We start from the raw sequence: 16352 nt of genomic DNA on the forward strand, positions 1-16352 counted from the left end.
AGCTGTGAGGAGGACACTAAGAGGCTGCAGGGTGACTTGGACAGGTTAGGTGAATGGGCAAATGCATGGCAGATGCATATAATAGGTCGATAAATGTGATGTTATCCACTTTGGGGGCAAAAACATGAAGGCAGAATATTATCTGAATGGCGGCAGATTAGGAAAAGGGGAGGTGCAACGAGATCTGGGTGTCATGGTACATCAGTCATTGAAAGTTGGCATGCAGGTACAGCAGGCGGTAAAGAAAGCAAATGGTATGTTGGCCTTCATAGCTAGGGGATTTGAGTATAGAAGCAGAGAGGTCTCACTGCAGTTGTACAGGGCCTTGGTGAGGCCTCACCTGGAATATTGTGTTCAGTTTTGGTCTCCTAATCTGAGGAAGGACGTTCTTGCTATTGAGGGAGTGCAGCAAAGGTTCACCAGACTGATTCCCAGGATGGCGGGACTGACATATGAGGAGAGACTGGATCGACTCGGCCTTTATTCACTGGAGTTTAGAAGGATGAGAGGGGATCTCATAGAAACATATAAAATTCTGACGGGACTGGACAGGTTATATGCAGGAAGAATGTTCCCGAAGTTTGGGAAGTCCAGAACCAGGGGACACAGTCTAAGGATAAGGGGTAAGCCATTTAGGACCGAGATGAGGCGAAACTTTTTCACTCAGAGTGTTGTTAACCTGTGGAATTCCCTGCTGCAGAGTGTTGTTGAGGCCAGTTCATTGGATATATTCAAGAGAGAGTTAGATATGGCCCTTATGGCTAAAGGGATCAAGGGGTATGGAGAGAAAGCAGGAAAGGGGTACTGAGGTGAATGATCAGCCATGATTTTATTGAATGGTGGTGCAGGCTCGAAGGGCCGAATGGCCTACTCCTGCACCTATTTTCTATGTTTCTATGAGAACCTGTGATTATTCCATCACTTGCAAGTTAGAATGACCTTTTAATGGATGCTGTAGTGTGAATGTGCATAAAGGAGTTGTGAATGTGTCAAGAGGTAAAAGGGAGCTTGGGAAAATAGTCGAGAGAAATGTCAAGCTGCAATAGTGCAATATTTGCAGTGTCAACACAAAAAGGGGTTACTCAGAGTTGTGGTCAAACACGAGTTACGTAAAAAGCAAAGTCAGACATGAGTCAGACGAGAAGACTGATATAGCAAGCCATAGAATAGGGAAGTGCAACGTATAGCAAAACTATAAACAAGGACCCGGGAGCCCACCCTGATTAGGGGACTTGTCGGCCTGCCATTGGACGTACTCGGGGGGGGGGGGGCGGTAGAAAGGGATTGGATGGACCAAGTGCTAATCAAATGTGTTATGTTCTGAAAATGTATAACTGTTGAGCTTTTGCATTGTATAGGGGCTTGTTAGGAGAAAGGTGAACAGGCTCTAATCGAGGGTGTTCCCTTTTATCTTACCAAGTCCCGGCCGGCGAATCTTTAATAAAGATCTTTTGTTGTAAAGACTAAAAGGTGTTTGCGTGTCAGTGTATTCACTGAAACAGATTGAAGGAAAAAGAATCTGTATTATCAGTAGCTATGTCTGTAAGAAGCCATTGTAACCGCAAGGCATGACGGGAAGCTTGGCCATTTGTAAGCAAAAACTGTTAATACTGCAGGCTTCAGCAGTTTAGAACAAAGGACAATAAGTTGAACTTGTGACTTCAGATACGGTGGTTGAAGAACCACAGAAAGTGAAATGCATGGGCCTTCAACATGAAACATTTGAGATACCGGAAAGCATCTTTCAAAGTCTTCGTGCTAGACTTCTCGTTATGGAAGAGACATGGGTGTAGACATTAACCTGTCACACGGGCAGAGCCAACGGTTGAGCAGCTGTCAGTCACAGACATGTATGGATGTTTCTTATCGTATAAATTGTCAAGCTTATGCTTCCGTCCAATCATGTATAAGATCTGATGTAATTGTTCGATCGGGGAGAGTCTTTGCTTAAGTTCTCTCCCCTGCATGCTTGTAATAAAGTTTCTCACATCATAGCCTACCCATGTTGGGTGGTTTCTTTCCACAACAGGGGCTGTATTGGCACTCCACCTTGCCATGTGGCAACAACTTCGTAGGCGGCGGGGCAACAGGGACAGAAATGTGGCCCGAGCATGGGGAGGGCCCCACCCAACCCCACCCCAGGGTTTTCCAAAGCACTTCTCCTACATGAATCTGTCGGAGAAGCAGTGCCCAAGAATGTTGAACGGTGGCTTCCTAACAGTGTGAGGAAACATCATGGCTTGTCGCCTCTCCACCGCCTCGACTAGAGCCTCCAGGGCGGTGTCAGAAAGCCGGTGGGCACGCTGGCAAAGCCTCTGCGCTGCCATGGTGCTTGTTGCAAGACCAGTGCACAGGCTGCAGTAATGAGAATGAGGCTGTGCAGCATCACTGATGGTGGCAGTATGTCTGCTGACTCTCTGATTGGCGCGCCTGAACTTCATTAGCGTTCTGACCTTCGTGCCCCGCTTGCCGACTGTATCGCCCTAAGTTTTGATTCAGCTTTACTCTACCCCCTTGGGGCGCTAAAACTGAATATTGCTGTCGCCGGCACTAATTATCGTCACACAATACCGACCAGTCGATATTAACATCTCAAAATGGTTGATAACAAATTTTTAGCCCTTTGTTCCGAGGTATTGTTCACCTGAAGTTACCTTTTACAAAATAAAATGCCCAATACCAAATCTCCTTTATATGAGCTCTCGTTTTTCTTGAGTCCCATTTAAGTACAGTCGCTGATTTGCCTACTCTCTCATCTACATTGAAATCCATCATTTATAATTAGAACACGGAATAAAATTTCCCTGCAACCTTTTGCGGGGAAGAGAGATGAAAAGCAGAAGTAGCGCGGCCAAGGGGGTGATTAAGAACTTCCTTAGTGGGGAATTCCCTGGTCTATGCTGAATTGATCTTTACCTGTATTGCCTGAATGGAGTCTTGTTAAATTATATTTAGCTTATTGTCATGAAGCTAAGCTGAGTGCCATGATAATTTTCAGTGTTAGTTAGCTACTCAAAGATGACGTCAGGATGTCCCAAAGTGCTTTACAGCCAATTAAGTAATTTTGAAGTCATCATCATAGGCAGTCCCTCGGAATCGAGGAAGACTTGCTTCCACTCTAAAAATGAGTCCTTAGATGGCTGAACAGTCCAATATGAGAACCACAGTCCCTGTCACAGGTAGGACAGACAGTTATTGAGGGAAAGGGTGGGTGGGACTGGTTTGCCGCTCGCTCTTTCCGCTGCCGCACTAGATTTCTACATGCTCTCGGCAATGAGACTCGAGGTGCTCAGCGCCCTCCTGGATGCACTTCCTCCACTTAGGGTGGTCTTTGGCCAGGGACTCCCAGGTGTCAGTGGGGATGTTGCACTTTATCAGGGAGGCTTTGAGGGTGTCCTTGAAACATTTCCTCTGCCCATCTTTGGCTCGTTTGCCGTGAAGGAGTTCCGAGTAGAGCGCTTGCTTTTGGGAGTCTCGTGTCTGGCATGCTAACAATGTGACCTGCCCAGCGGAGCTGATCAAGTGTGGTCAGTGCTTCAATGCTGGGGATGTTGGCCTGGTCAAGGACATTAATGTTGGTGCATCTGTCCTCCCATGGGATTTGTAGGATCTTGCGGAGGCATCGTTGGTGGTATTTCTCCAGTGACTTGAGGTGTCTACTGTACATGGTCCATGTCTCAGCCATACAGGAGGGTGGGTATTACAACAGCCCTGTAGACCATGAACTTGGTGGCAGATTTGAGGGCATGGTCTTCGAACACACTTTTCCTCAGGCGGCCGAAGGCTGCACTGGCGCACTGGAGATGGTGTTGAATCTCGTCGTCAATGCACTTGTTGATAAGAGGCTCCAAAGGTATGGGAAATGGTCCACGTTGTCCAGAGACGTGCCATGGATCTTGATGACTGGGGGTCAGTGATGTGCAGCAGGGACAGGTTGGTGGAGGACCTTTGTCTTATGGATGCTTAGTGTAAGGCCCATGCTTTCATGTGCCTCAGTGAATATGTTGACTATGACTTGGAGTTCAGCCTCTGTATGTGTGCAGTGGTCTTGGATGTGACCTGGAGACGACGAAGGGTGAACAGGTTCCCATTGGTTCTGTAGTTTAGTTCCACTCCAGCGGGGAGCTTGTTGAGTGTGAGGTGGAGCATGGCAGCAAGGAAGATTGAAAAGCGAATTGGCACGATGACGCAGCCCTGCTTGACCCCGGTCCAGATGTGGATTGGGTCTGTAATGGATCCGTTGGTAAGGATCACGGCCTGCATGTCATCGTGGAGCAGGCGGAGGATGGTGACGAACTTTTGAGAGCAGCCAAAATGGAGGAAGACACTCCATAGACCCTCGGGGTTGACAGTGTCAAAGGCCTTTGTAAGGTCAAAGGCGGCCATGTACAAGGGTTGGTGCTGTTCCCTGCATTTTTCTTGCAGCTGTCGCGCTGTAAAAATCATATCCCTTGTGCCCCGGAGTGGACGAAATCCGCACTGTGACTCCAGGAGGAGCTACTCAGCCACAGGGAGAAGACAGTTGAGGAGGACTCTTGCAACAACTTTCCCAGTGGCTGATAACGGCGATTCCTCTGTAGTTGCCGCAGTCAGACATCCCCTTTTTTAAAGATGGTCACGATCTCTGCATCTCTGAGATCTGCCGGCATGCTCTCCTCCCTTCGGATGAGAGAGATGAGATCATGCATGCGTGCCAACAGTGCCTCTCCGCCATACTTTAGCGCCTCAGCGGGGATTCCATCTGCTTCCATAGCCTTGTTATTCTGAAGCTGTCTTCTGGCTTTTTCTACCTCGTGCAGGACTAGGATTTTACTGAGGTAGTGGCGGGTAGCATGCTGCGGGACGGAGTCAAGAACACTCTGGTCAAAGGCAGAGTCTCGATTGAGGAGATCTTCGAAGTGCTCCTTCCAGCGGGCTCTGACTGCCTCGGTGTCCTAGATGAATGTTTCCCCATTCTTGGCCAGCAACGGGGTGGGGCCTTGGGTGTTTGGCCCGTCGGTGGCCTTGACTGCGATGAAGAATCCTCACACATCATGGCTGTCGACCAGCTGCTGTATCTCCTGTGCTTTCTCCATCCACCACCTGTTCTTTAGGTCCCGAGTTTTTTGTTAGAGCTCGGCCTTAAGTCGTCTGTAATGCTGCCATGCTGCTCCAGAGTTGGGTTGTTGTTTAAGGCTCAGAAATGCTCTACGATTGCGACCTATTAGCTCTTGGATCTCCTGGTCACTCTCATCAAACCAGTCCTGGTGTTTCCTGATTGAGTGACCGAGCGTCTCTTCACAGGCACTGGTTATGAAGGCCTGGAGGACAGACCAAGCGCTGTGGGCATTCTGCATTTCGGGGTCATCAAGGCACGCCAGGTTAGCTGTGAGGGCGCTGGCTGTATAGGGCTTTCTTAGCTGGGTCTTTGAGTGCCCGGCATTGACTTTTTTGTGGCACTGCTTCTGCTGTCCCCTCTGCTTTGGGGCTATGTTGATGTCAATGATGGATCGGAGAAGGCGGTGGTCCGTCCAGCTCCTGTCGTGGCGCAGGTGATGCGCACATCCTTGCGATCACTGGCTCCGACGATGACATAGTTGAGCAGGTGCCTATGTTTGGAGCGAGGGTGTTGCCACGATGCCTTGTATTTATCCCTCGGGTTTCCCGTGGTTTATGGCTCACCATACTATGCAATTTATCCTTTTTTAACACGAGTTTTTTTTTCAGTCAAACTATTAACCTTTTCTGTAGTGTACCATATTCATATTGTACCATACCAGCGGCAACCGAGCCTCCTGCAGCGGCGACCTGGACCTCTTCCCTCCTTCGGCAACCTCCTCCTTGGAGGTGGCCGACTCAGCTGCCCCACCGATCCCCGATAACGCCTGGTGAGCCTCCGACCAGGCAATCGGGTCTCCTCCCCTCCAGCGACGACGGCTGGCCTCTCCTTCAACGGTGGCTGGGCCTCTCCTCCTCAACAGTGATCAGGCCTCCTCCCGTTCAACGATAACTGGGCCTCACCTTCCCCACTGATGACCTGGCCTCTTCTCCTCCAGCACGTGGTGAGCACAATGGCTGTGACCACCCTGACCTTCCACTCTGAACACCAGTGGGCCACTGACCCTGCCAATGTCTGCCCCCAACCAAGCCTCGGACCACCTACCATCTCAACGAAGGGCGCTAATCAGCGCCAAGCTTGCAGCCAACATCTCGCCGTAGGTAACTAGGCCCATACAGCAGTGCCTGGTCTCCAGTCTTCTTCGACCACTTTGCCAAAACCTTGCTCAGCTAAGCCCACATGGTGGCTGGTATGCAACGGCCACCCTACGTTAAAAGAACTCACATACAGGCATCTTCCACTTCTCTAACATGAAGTTCGGGACCTGGAACGTCAGGACCCTTATGGACAACTCCAACAGCGACAGGCCGGAACGCCGCACCCCCATAGTTGCCCGGGTACTTAGATGCTTCGATGTTAACATCGCCGCCCTGAGCGAGACCCAAGGTGGGCAGGGGAAGGCCAGCTCAAGGAACAAGGTGGAGGTTACACCTTCTTCTGGAAAGGGAAACCAGAGGAAGAACGCCACCTCCACGGAGTCGGTTTCACCATCAAAAACGAGCTGGTCGACCGCCTCAAAGACTGCCCCTGCAGGGTTAACGAACATCTCATGATTTTCCGACTCACCCTATCCCGGAATCAATGCGCCACAGTCATCAGTGCATACGCCCCAACACTCAATTCGACAGATGAGACCAAATAGGGTTTTTACTCCAGCCTCGAAAAATCCCTGTTCCGCGTCCCTGCGTGATTCTCCTCAGTGACTTCAACGGCAGAGACAGAGCCCTCTGCAGAGGCATGATCGGCAGAGAGGGGGGTAGGGAAAACCAACTCCAGTGATACCCTACTCCTGACAAAATTTTGAAGTGTAACATAGGAAAGGCAGCAATCAATTTCCACACACCAAGAACCCATAAACTGCAATGTTTTAGTTATGTTGGTTGGGGGATAAATATTGGCCAGAACACCAGAGAGAACTCCTCCACTCTTCCTCAAATAGTACCATGGGATCTTTTATGAGCACCTGAGGGGCCAGGTGGAGTCTCAAGATAGCACCTCAGTGCTGCACTCCCTCAGTACTGCTCTGGAGTGTTAACCTAGATTTTACGCTCAAGTCTTGAGTGGGACCTGAACCCAAAACTTTCTGACTCAAAGATTCCAAAGAGAGTGTTACCATTGAGCCACGGCCAACACCAAAGATATATAGGTTTCTGTAGCTTTGAAACTATGACGACAAGCCAGGGTCAGACCGCAGCACCCTTAGGCTAGGAAGAGTTAGCAAGCCTGTCACCCTTGCTACAAAATTCCTGCAAATAGAACTGATCAGCGATCCCGGTGATGAAATAGCCTGCCAATACACATGTCTTAAGCCCCGATTTTAATTCAGTGGAATCCGTGCGGAACGGGCTTGGGTGGACGGCAAACCGGCCGGACCTCGGCAGCATGAGGCCTAGGCGGTTTTACCTCCCGAGCATGTAAGTCTCACGCCCGATACCGATGGGAAAAGGCAACTCGCCGGTGCGTGGGAACAGGATGTCGAGCCTCAAAAGGACAGTCAAAAATAAGAAAACCCACTTAACATTCTGGTCCCAGCTCTTCCCGCTAGGGTAGCTTGGCAGGGAAGCCACATGGGCTTCCCCATGCGGATCTTCGGTTAAAATTGCAGTCGGGCCCCGATCTGCACATTTCAAGACCCTTCTGCCTTCTCGTGTGTGTCCCTCTCACGTATTCGGAACATAAGAGTAGGCTAATCAGCTCCTTGAACCTGTCCCATCAGTTAGATCTGTAGCTCAAATGCATCGACCCGAAATTGTTCCATATCCTTTGATACCCTTATCGAACAGAAAACCATCAATCAGTCTTGAAAGCTTCAATTAACCTCGCATCCACTGCCTTTTGGAGAGAGGAGTTCCAGATCTCCACTGTCTGGAACAAGTGCTTCCTGATTTCACTTCTCCATGGCCTAGCTCTAATTTTAAGTTCAAAGAGCGAATGTGTTTGGGAGCGGGTGCATGGTTGAAAACGCTGAAATTGACAGCACATTGGGAAGCCGGCTCCAACCTGCCCACTTCTGGATTGAACTGCAGCACGTTCAGCTGTGGGCAAGAAACCCCTCGGGAGAGGCGGGTTGCAAATTTAAATGCGTTACGCGGTAATAAGAGCTTTAACAGGGGTGCACAGGTTTCCCGGGCTTCCTGGACCTCGAGGCGAGAGCACAGCAGCAATTAAGGAAGCTGAGTGAAAGACGGAGCCCTCACACCTGCTTCACGGCCTAAGTGAAAGGCTTTTGCTCACAGGAATCGGTGTGAGAATTTCCTTTCAATAATTTCAGAACATAAGAACATAAGAACATAAGAATTAGGAACAGGAGTAGGCCATCTAGCCCCTCGAGCCTGCTCCGCCATTCAATAAGATCATGGCTGATCTAGTCGTGGACTCAGCTCCACTTACCCGCCCTCTCCCCGTAACCCTTAATTCCCTTATTGGTTAAAAATCTATCTATCTTTGACTTGAAAACATTCAATGAGCTAGCCTCAACTGCTTCCTTGGGCAGAGAATTCCACAGATTCACAACCTTTCTCAACTCGGTTTTAAATTGGCTCCTCCGTATTTTGAGGCTGTGCCCCCTAGTTCTAGTCTCCCCGACCAATGGAAACAACCTCTCTGCCTCTATCTTGTCTATCCCTTTCATGATTTTAAATGTTTCTATAAGATCACCCCTCATCCTTCTGAACTCCAAGGAGTAAAAACCCAGTCTACTCAATCTATCATCATAAGGTAACCCCCTCATTTCTGGAATCAGCCTAGTGAAACGTCTCTGTACCCCTTCCAAAGCTAGTATATCCTTCCTTAAGTAAGGTGACCAAAACTGCACGCAGTACTCCAGGTGCGGCCTTACCAATACCTTATACAGTTGCAGCAAGACCTCCCTGCTTTTGTACTCCATCCCTCTCGCAATGAAGGCCAACATTCCATTTGCCTTCCTGATTACCTGCTGCACCTGCAAACTAACCTTTTGGGATTCATGCACAAGGACTGGTGGCCGCAATGTTGTGGTACCGGCTGGTCACTTTGACCCCTCCCCCTGCGTTTGTCGCCAAGATACAGAAGAAGCTGGTGGACTTCTTCTGGAACAACAGGAAGCACTGGGTCTCTGCCGTGGTCTTGAGTCTCCCGCTTGAGGAAGGCGGTCAGTCGTTGGTGTGCGTCAGCGCCCAGCTCGCGACTTTCCATCTTCAGACCCTGCAGAGATACCTTTACGTCGAGCCCCCTCCTAGGTGGTGTGCTCTGGCGACGTATTTCTTCCGCCAGCAGCGCGACCTCAATTACAACACGCAGCTCCTGTTTGTGAACTTGGGGGGTGTCAGGACTGCCCTCCAGGAGCTGCCTGTCTTTTACAAGGAACTCATCAGGGTCTGGAACAAAGTCTCCACCAAGCGCAGCTCTCCGCCGGCTGGAGTGGCGGCTGTCCTGCAGGAGCCGCTGCTCGGGAATCCGTACCTCCACGACCGAGGTTTTATGTGGCGGTCGGAAGAGAGGGCTGTGGCTGGTGAGGTGACCAGGGTCAGGGACCTGCTCGATGGCGGAGGAGCGGGCTGGATGGCGCCAGGCACACTGGCGCGGCGCCTAAATTCAGCCAACGTCTGCCGCACGGCCGAAGCCATCGAGTCGCTAAAAACAGCTTTGGGCCCTGACTCTGTTAGGTGCATTGAGGAGGCTCAAGCACGTGGGGAGATCCCGTCCGAACTGACCCCCGTCCGGACGGAATTCCTCATCGGCGCCAAACCCTGGAACCTCCCTCGGGAGCCGGCGCCTCACAACTTGAGCCGCCTCGAGGAAATCCCCTCCGTGCCTTTCAGTTCCGCGCGGAGGGGTTTCCTGTACGGGCTGCTCCTGCACACTCTCAACTTTGCCATCCTCGCCGGCCGTCCGGACACGCCATGGCGTACCATCTTGCCGTCCGGAGGAGGCGGGGGTCCCCGATGGAGGGCACTCTATGCGGGAGTCCTCCCACTATTCATCGGGGACTTGGCCTGGAGGGTGGTGCACGGAGCAGTGCCATGCAACAAATTTTTAAGCCGGTTCACGGACTCCCAGGCCGCCTGCAATTTCTGCAGTCTGGAAGAGTCCGTGTTCCATGTTTTTATGGAATGCACGAGGTTGCAGCCCCTGTTTTATTATTTAAAGGGGCTGCTCCTGAAATTCTGGCTGCACTTCAGTCCCACTCTCCTGATCTTTGGGCACCCTGTGCGGAGGGGAGCGGGTAGGTCTGAGGGCCTCCTCGTAGGACTGCTCCTGGGCACGGCCAAGGGTGCCATCAGCCGGTCCAGGCAGCGGGCGGTCGAGGGGGTCGTTCAACCTGACTGCCTGCCTCTCTTTCGCGCGTACATCCGCGCCAGGGTGTCCTTGGAGATGGAGCACGCGATGTCCACCGGTACGCTCGCGGCCTTCCGCGAGAGGTGGGCACCGGAGGGACTGGAGTGCATCGTCACGCCCGGCAACCAAATTTTAATTTGATTTTATGTTTTGAAGTTTAATTTGTTTTAATTGCCGGTGCTTTTAGTGTCCCCCTCCCCTTTTATAGGGGGCACTGGAGGAAAAAATGTGATTTTAGTGCCCAAAAAAAAAAAAAAGAAAAACACAAAAAAGGAAAAAAAGGGCCTTGTAAATGTCCGGTGTGTCATCCAGGACGGGTGGCACGGTTTAATGTTTATGTTTTTTCAGGTAAACTCCAAAAGAGTTTCATGCACAAGGACCCCCAGGTCCCTCTGCACCACAGCATGTTGTAATTTCTCCCCATTCAAATAATATTCCCTTTTACTGTTTTTTTTCCCAAGGTGGATGACCTCACACTTTCCGACATTGTATTCCATCTGCCAAACCTTAGCCCATTCGCTTAACCTATCCAAATCTCCTTGCAGCCTCTCTGAGTCCTCTACACAACCCGCTTTCCCACTAATCTTAGTGTCATCTGCAAATTTTGTTGCACCACACTCTGTCCCCTCTTCTAGGTCATCTATGTATATTGTAAACAGTTGTGGTCCCAGCACTGATCCCTGTGGCACACCACTAACCACTGATTTCCAACCGGAAAAGGACCCATTTATCCCGACGCTCTGCTTTCTGTTCGCCAGCCAATTCTCTATCCATGCTAATACATTTCCTCTGACTCCGCGTACCTTTATCTTCTGCAGTAACCTTTTGTGTGGCACCTTATCGAATGCCTTTTGGAAATCTAAATACACCACATCCATCGGTACACCTCTATCCACCATGCTCGTTATATTCTCAAAGAATTCCAGTAAGTTAGTTAAACATGATTTCCCTTTCATGATCCATGCTGCGTCTGCTTGATTGCACTATTCGTATCTAGATGTCCCGCTATTTCTTCCTTAATGATAGTTTCAAGCATTTTCCTCACTACAGATGTTAAACTAACTGGCCTATAGTTATCTGCCTTTTGTCTGCCCCCTTTTTTAAACAGAGGCGTTACATTAGCTGCTTTCCAATCCGCTGGTACCTCCCCAGAGTCCAGAGAATTTGGGTAGATTATAACGAATGCATCTGCTATAACTTCCACCATCTCTTTTAATACCCTGGGATGCATTTCATCAGGACCAGGGGACTTGTCTACCTTCAGTCCCATTAGCCTGTCCAGCACTACCCCCACTAGTGATAGTGATTGTCTCAAGGTCCTCCCTTCCCACATTCCTGTGGCCTGCAAATTTTGGCATGGTTTTTGTGTCTTCCACTGTGAAGACGGAAGCAAAATAATTGTTTAAGGTCTCAGCCATTTCCACATTTCCCATTATTAAATCCCCCTTCTCATCTTCTAAGGGACCAACATTTACTTTAGTCACTCTTTTCCGTTTTATATATCTGTAAAAGCTTTTACTATCTGTTTTTATGTTTTGTGCAAGTTTACCTTCGTAATCTATCTTCCCTTTCTTTATTGCTTTCTTAGTCATTCTTTGCCGTTGCTTATAATTTTCCCAATCCTCTAGTTTCCCACTAACCTTGGCCACCTTATACGCATTGGTCTTTGATTTGATACTTTCCTTTATTTCCTTGGTTATCCACGGCTGGTTATCCCTTCTCTTGCCGCCCTTCTTTTTCACTGGAATATATTTTTGTTGCGCACTATGAAAGAGCTCCTTAAAATTCCTCCACTGTTCCTCAATTGTGCCACCGTTTAGACCTTGTTTCCAGTCTATTTTAGCCAACTCTGCCCTCATCCCACTGTAGTCCATTTTGTTTAAGCATAGTACGCTCGTTTCTGACACAACTTCCTCATCCTCAATCTGTATTACAAATTCAACCATATTGTGATCACTCATTCCGAGAGGATCTTTTACGAGGAGATCGTTTATTTTTCCTTTTTCATTACACAGGACCAGATCTAAGATAGCTTGCTCCCTTGTAGGTTCTGTTACATACCGTTCTAAGAAACAATCTCGTATGCATTCTATGAATTCCTCCTCCAGGCTACCCCGTGCGATTTGATTTGACCAATCGATATGTAGGTTAAAATCCCCCATGACTACTGCCGTTCCTTTTTCACATGCCTCCATTATTCCCTTGATTATTGCCCGCCCCACCGTGAAGTTATTATTTGGGGGCCTATAAACTACGCCGACCAGTGACTTTTTCCCCTTACTATCTCTAATCTCCACCCACAATGATTCAACATTTTGTTCATTGGAGCCAATATCATCCCTCACAACTGCCCTGATATCATCTTTTATTAACAGAGCTACCCCACCTCCTTTCCCTTCTTGCTTATCTTTCTGAATCGTCAGATACCCCTGTATGTTTAATTCCCAGTCTTGGCCACCTTGCAACCATGTTTCTGTAATGGCCACCAAATCATACCCATTTGTAATGATTTGTGCCGTCAACTCATTTACTTTATTTCGAATGCTGCGTGCATTTAGGTAGAGTGTTTTCATCCTAGTTTTTAAACCATGATTTTTAGTTTTGACCCCTCCTGCAGCCCTTTTATATTCAGTGGCCCTTTTTGTTTCTTGCCTTTGGTTTCTCTGCCCTCCACTTTTACTCATCTCTTTTCTGTCTTTTGTTTTTGTCTCCTTTTTGTTTCCCTCTGTCTCCCTGTATTGGTTCCCATCCCCCTGCCATATTAGTTTAACTCCTCACCAACAGCACTAGCAAACACTCCCCCTAGGACATTGGTTCTGGTCCTGCCCAAGTGCAGACCGTCCAGTTTGTACTGGTCCCACCTCCCCCAGAACCTGTTCCAATGCCCCACGAATTTGAATCCCTCCCTGCTGCTCAAGCCACGTATTCATCTGTGCTATCCAGCGATTCCTACTCTGACTAGCACGTGGTACTGGTAGCAATCCTGAGATTACTACTTTTGAGGTCCTACTTTTTAATTTAGCTCCTAGCTCCTTAAATTCGTCTCGTAGGACCTCATCCCTTTTTTTACCTATGTCGTTGGTACCAATGTGCACCACGACAACTGGCTGTTCTCCCTCCCTTTTTAGAATGTCCTGCACTCGCTTGGAGACATCCTTGACACCTTGCACCAGGGAGGCAACATACCATCCTGGAGTCTCGATTGCAGCCACAGAAACGTCTATCTATTCCCCTTATGATTGAATCCCCTATCACTATCGCTCTCCCACTCTTTCATACCCTCCTGTACAACAGAGCCAGCCACGGTGCCATGAACTTGGCTGCTGCTGCTCTCTCCTGATGAGTCATCTCCCTCAACAGCACTCAAAGCAGTGTATCTGTTTTGCAGGGGGATGACCAGATGGGACCCCTGCACTACCTTCTTTGTACTACTCTTCCTGCTGGTCTTCCATTCCCTAGCTGGCTGTGGATCCTTCTCATGCGGTAAGACCAACTCACTACACGTGCCACTTATGTCATTTTCAGCATCGTGGATGCTCCAGAGTGAATCCACCCTCAGCTCCAATTCCGCAACGCGGTCCGTCAGGAGGTGGAGGCGGATACACTTCTCACACACGAAGTCGTCAGGGACACCGGAAGCGTCCCTGAGTTCCCACATGGTACAGGAGGAGCATATCACGTGACCGAGCTCTCCTGCCATGCCTTAACCCTTAGATACCCTTAAATTGGTAACAATGTTACAGTTCACTTACTGATATAAAAAATAAAAAGAAAAGCTACTCACCAATCACCAGCCAATCACTTACCCCCTTGGCTGTGACGTCACCTTTTGATTCCTTTCTACTTCTTTTTTGCTTTCTCTCCCGCTGTAGCTGCACAAGTCACGCCTTTATAGGCCACTCCGACACTGCTCCCGCCTCTCACCAACTGCCGCTCTGGAGGTGATTTCTACTACTTTGGAGGTTTGTGTGTCTGATCACCACATTGCATCTGTCATATCAGATCAGGCCGTTTATGCTGCTTTGCCTTGGATCTCAGATAAGGACTAAGATGAGCAGCAGCAGCACCGGCAGCAGGGAGACCAGCAACAAGGGGACCAGCAACAAGGGGATCAGCAACAAGGGGACCAGCAACATGGGGACCAGCAACAAGGGGACCAGCAACAAGGGGACCAGCAACATGGGGACCAGCAACATGGGGACCAGCAACAAGGGGACCAGCAACAAAGGGACCAGCAACATGGGGACCAGCAACAAGGGGACCAGCAACAAGGGGACCAGCAACAAGGGGACCAGCAACATGGGGACCAGCAACATGGGGACCAGCAACAAGGGGATCAGCAACAAGGGGACCAGCAGGGAGACCAGCAACAAGGGGACCAGCAGGGAGACCAGCAACAAGGGGACCAGCAACAAGGGGATCAGCAAGGGGATCAGCAACAAGGGGATCAGCAACAAGGGGATCAGCAACAAGGGGATCAGCAACAAGGGGACCAGCAACAAGGGGACCAGCAACAAGGGGACCAGCAACATGGGGACCAGCAACAAGGGGACCAGCAACAAGGGGACCAGCAACAAGGGAGACCAGCAACAAGGGAGACCAGCAACAAGGGAGACCAGCAACAAGGGAGACCAGCAACAAGGGAGACCAGCAACAAGGGAGACCAGCAACAAGGGAGACCAGCAACAAGGGAGACCAGCAACAAGGGAGACCAGCAACAAGGGGACCAGCAACAAGGGAGACCAGCAACAAGGGAGACCAGCAACAAGGGAGACCAGCAACAAGGGAGACCAGCAACAAGGGAGACCAGCAACAAGGGGACCAGCAACAAGGGGACCAGCAACAAGGGGATCAGCAACAAGGGGACCAGCAACAAGGGGATCAGCAACAAGGGGACCAGCAACAAGGGGATCAGCAACAAGGGGATCAGCAACAAGGGGACCAGCAACAAGGGGACCAGCAACAAGGGGACCAGCAGGGAGACCAGCAACAAGGGGACCAGCAGGGAGACCAGCAACAAGGGGACCAGCAACAAGGGGATCAGCAACAAGGGGACCAGCAACATGGGGACCAGCAACATGGGGACCAGCAACATGGGGACCAGCAACAAGGGAGACCAGCAACAAGGGAGACCAGCAACAAGGGAGACCAGTAACAAGGGAGACCAGCAACAAGGGAGACCAGCAACAAGGGAGACCAGCAACAAGGGAGACCAGCAACAAGGGAGACCAGCAACAAGGGAGACCAGCAACAAGGGGATCAGCAACAAGGGGATCAGCAACAAGGGGACCAGCAACAAGGGGACCAGCAACAATTGGACCAGCAGGGAGACCAGCAACAAGGGGACCAGCAGGGAGACCAGCAACAAGGGGATCAGCAACAAGGGGACCAGCAACATGGGGACCAGCAACATGGGGACCAGCAACATGGGGACCAGCAACAAGGAGACCAGCAACAAGGAGACCAGCAACAAGGGAGACCAGCAACAAGGGAGACCAGCAACAAGGGAGACCAGCAACAAGGGAGACCAGCAACAAGGGAGACCAGCAACAAGGGAGACCAGCAACAAGGGAGACCAGCAACAAGGGGATCAGCAACAAGGGGATCAGCAACAAGGGGATCAGCAACAAGGGGATCAGCAACAAGGGGACCAGCAACATGGGGACCAGCAACATGGGGACCAGCAACAAGGGGATCAGCAACAAGGGGACCAGCAACAAGGGGACCAGCAACAAGGGGACCAGCAACAAGGGGACCAGCAGGGAGACCAGCAACAAGGGGATCAGCAACAAGGGGATCAGCAGGGAAACCAGCAACAAGAGGACCAGCAGGGAGACCAGCAACAAGGAGACCAGCAGCAGGACCAGGAGCAGCCTTCTCCTCAGACCCGCCGCTCCACAAGAGAGAGAGGCTGAGCACAGAGTTGCAGCTCACAGGA

The 16352-nt window shown here is 50.2% G+C and overlaps 2 protein-coding genes across 2 annotated transcripts in view; one reads left to right on the forward strand and one right to left on the reverse strand.

The window, feature by feature from the left end:
- LOC139276970 (ALS2 C-terminal-like protein) overlaps nucleotides 1-16352 on the reverse strand; it is a 212465-nt gene that overhangs the window by 170930 nt on the left and 25183 nt on the right. The window lies entirely within an intron of this gene.
- On the forward strand, nucleotides 14465-16329 carry LOC139269052 (ribosome-binding protein 1-like). The gene is made up of 2 exons (XM_070888093.1): nucleotides 14465-15016; nucleotides 15193-16329. Exons 1-2 carry the CDS (start codon nucleotides 14465-14467, stop codon nucleotides 16327-16329), a joined length of 1689 nt encoding a protein of 562 aa, XP_070744194.1.

The sequence above is a fragment of the Pristiophorus japonicus genome, chromosome 1, assembly GCF_044704955.1.
Source record: "Pristiophorus japonicus isolate sPriJap1 chromosome 1, sPriJap1.hap1, whole genome shotgun sequence".
NCBI lineage: Eukaryota > Metazoa > Chordata > Chondrichthyes > Pristiophoridae > Pristiophorus > Pristiophorus japonicus.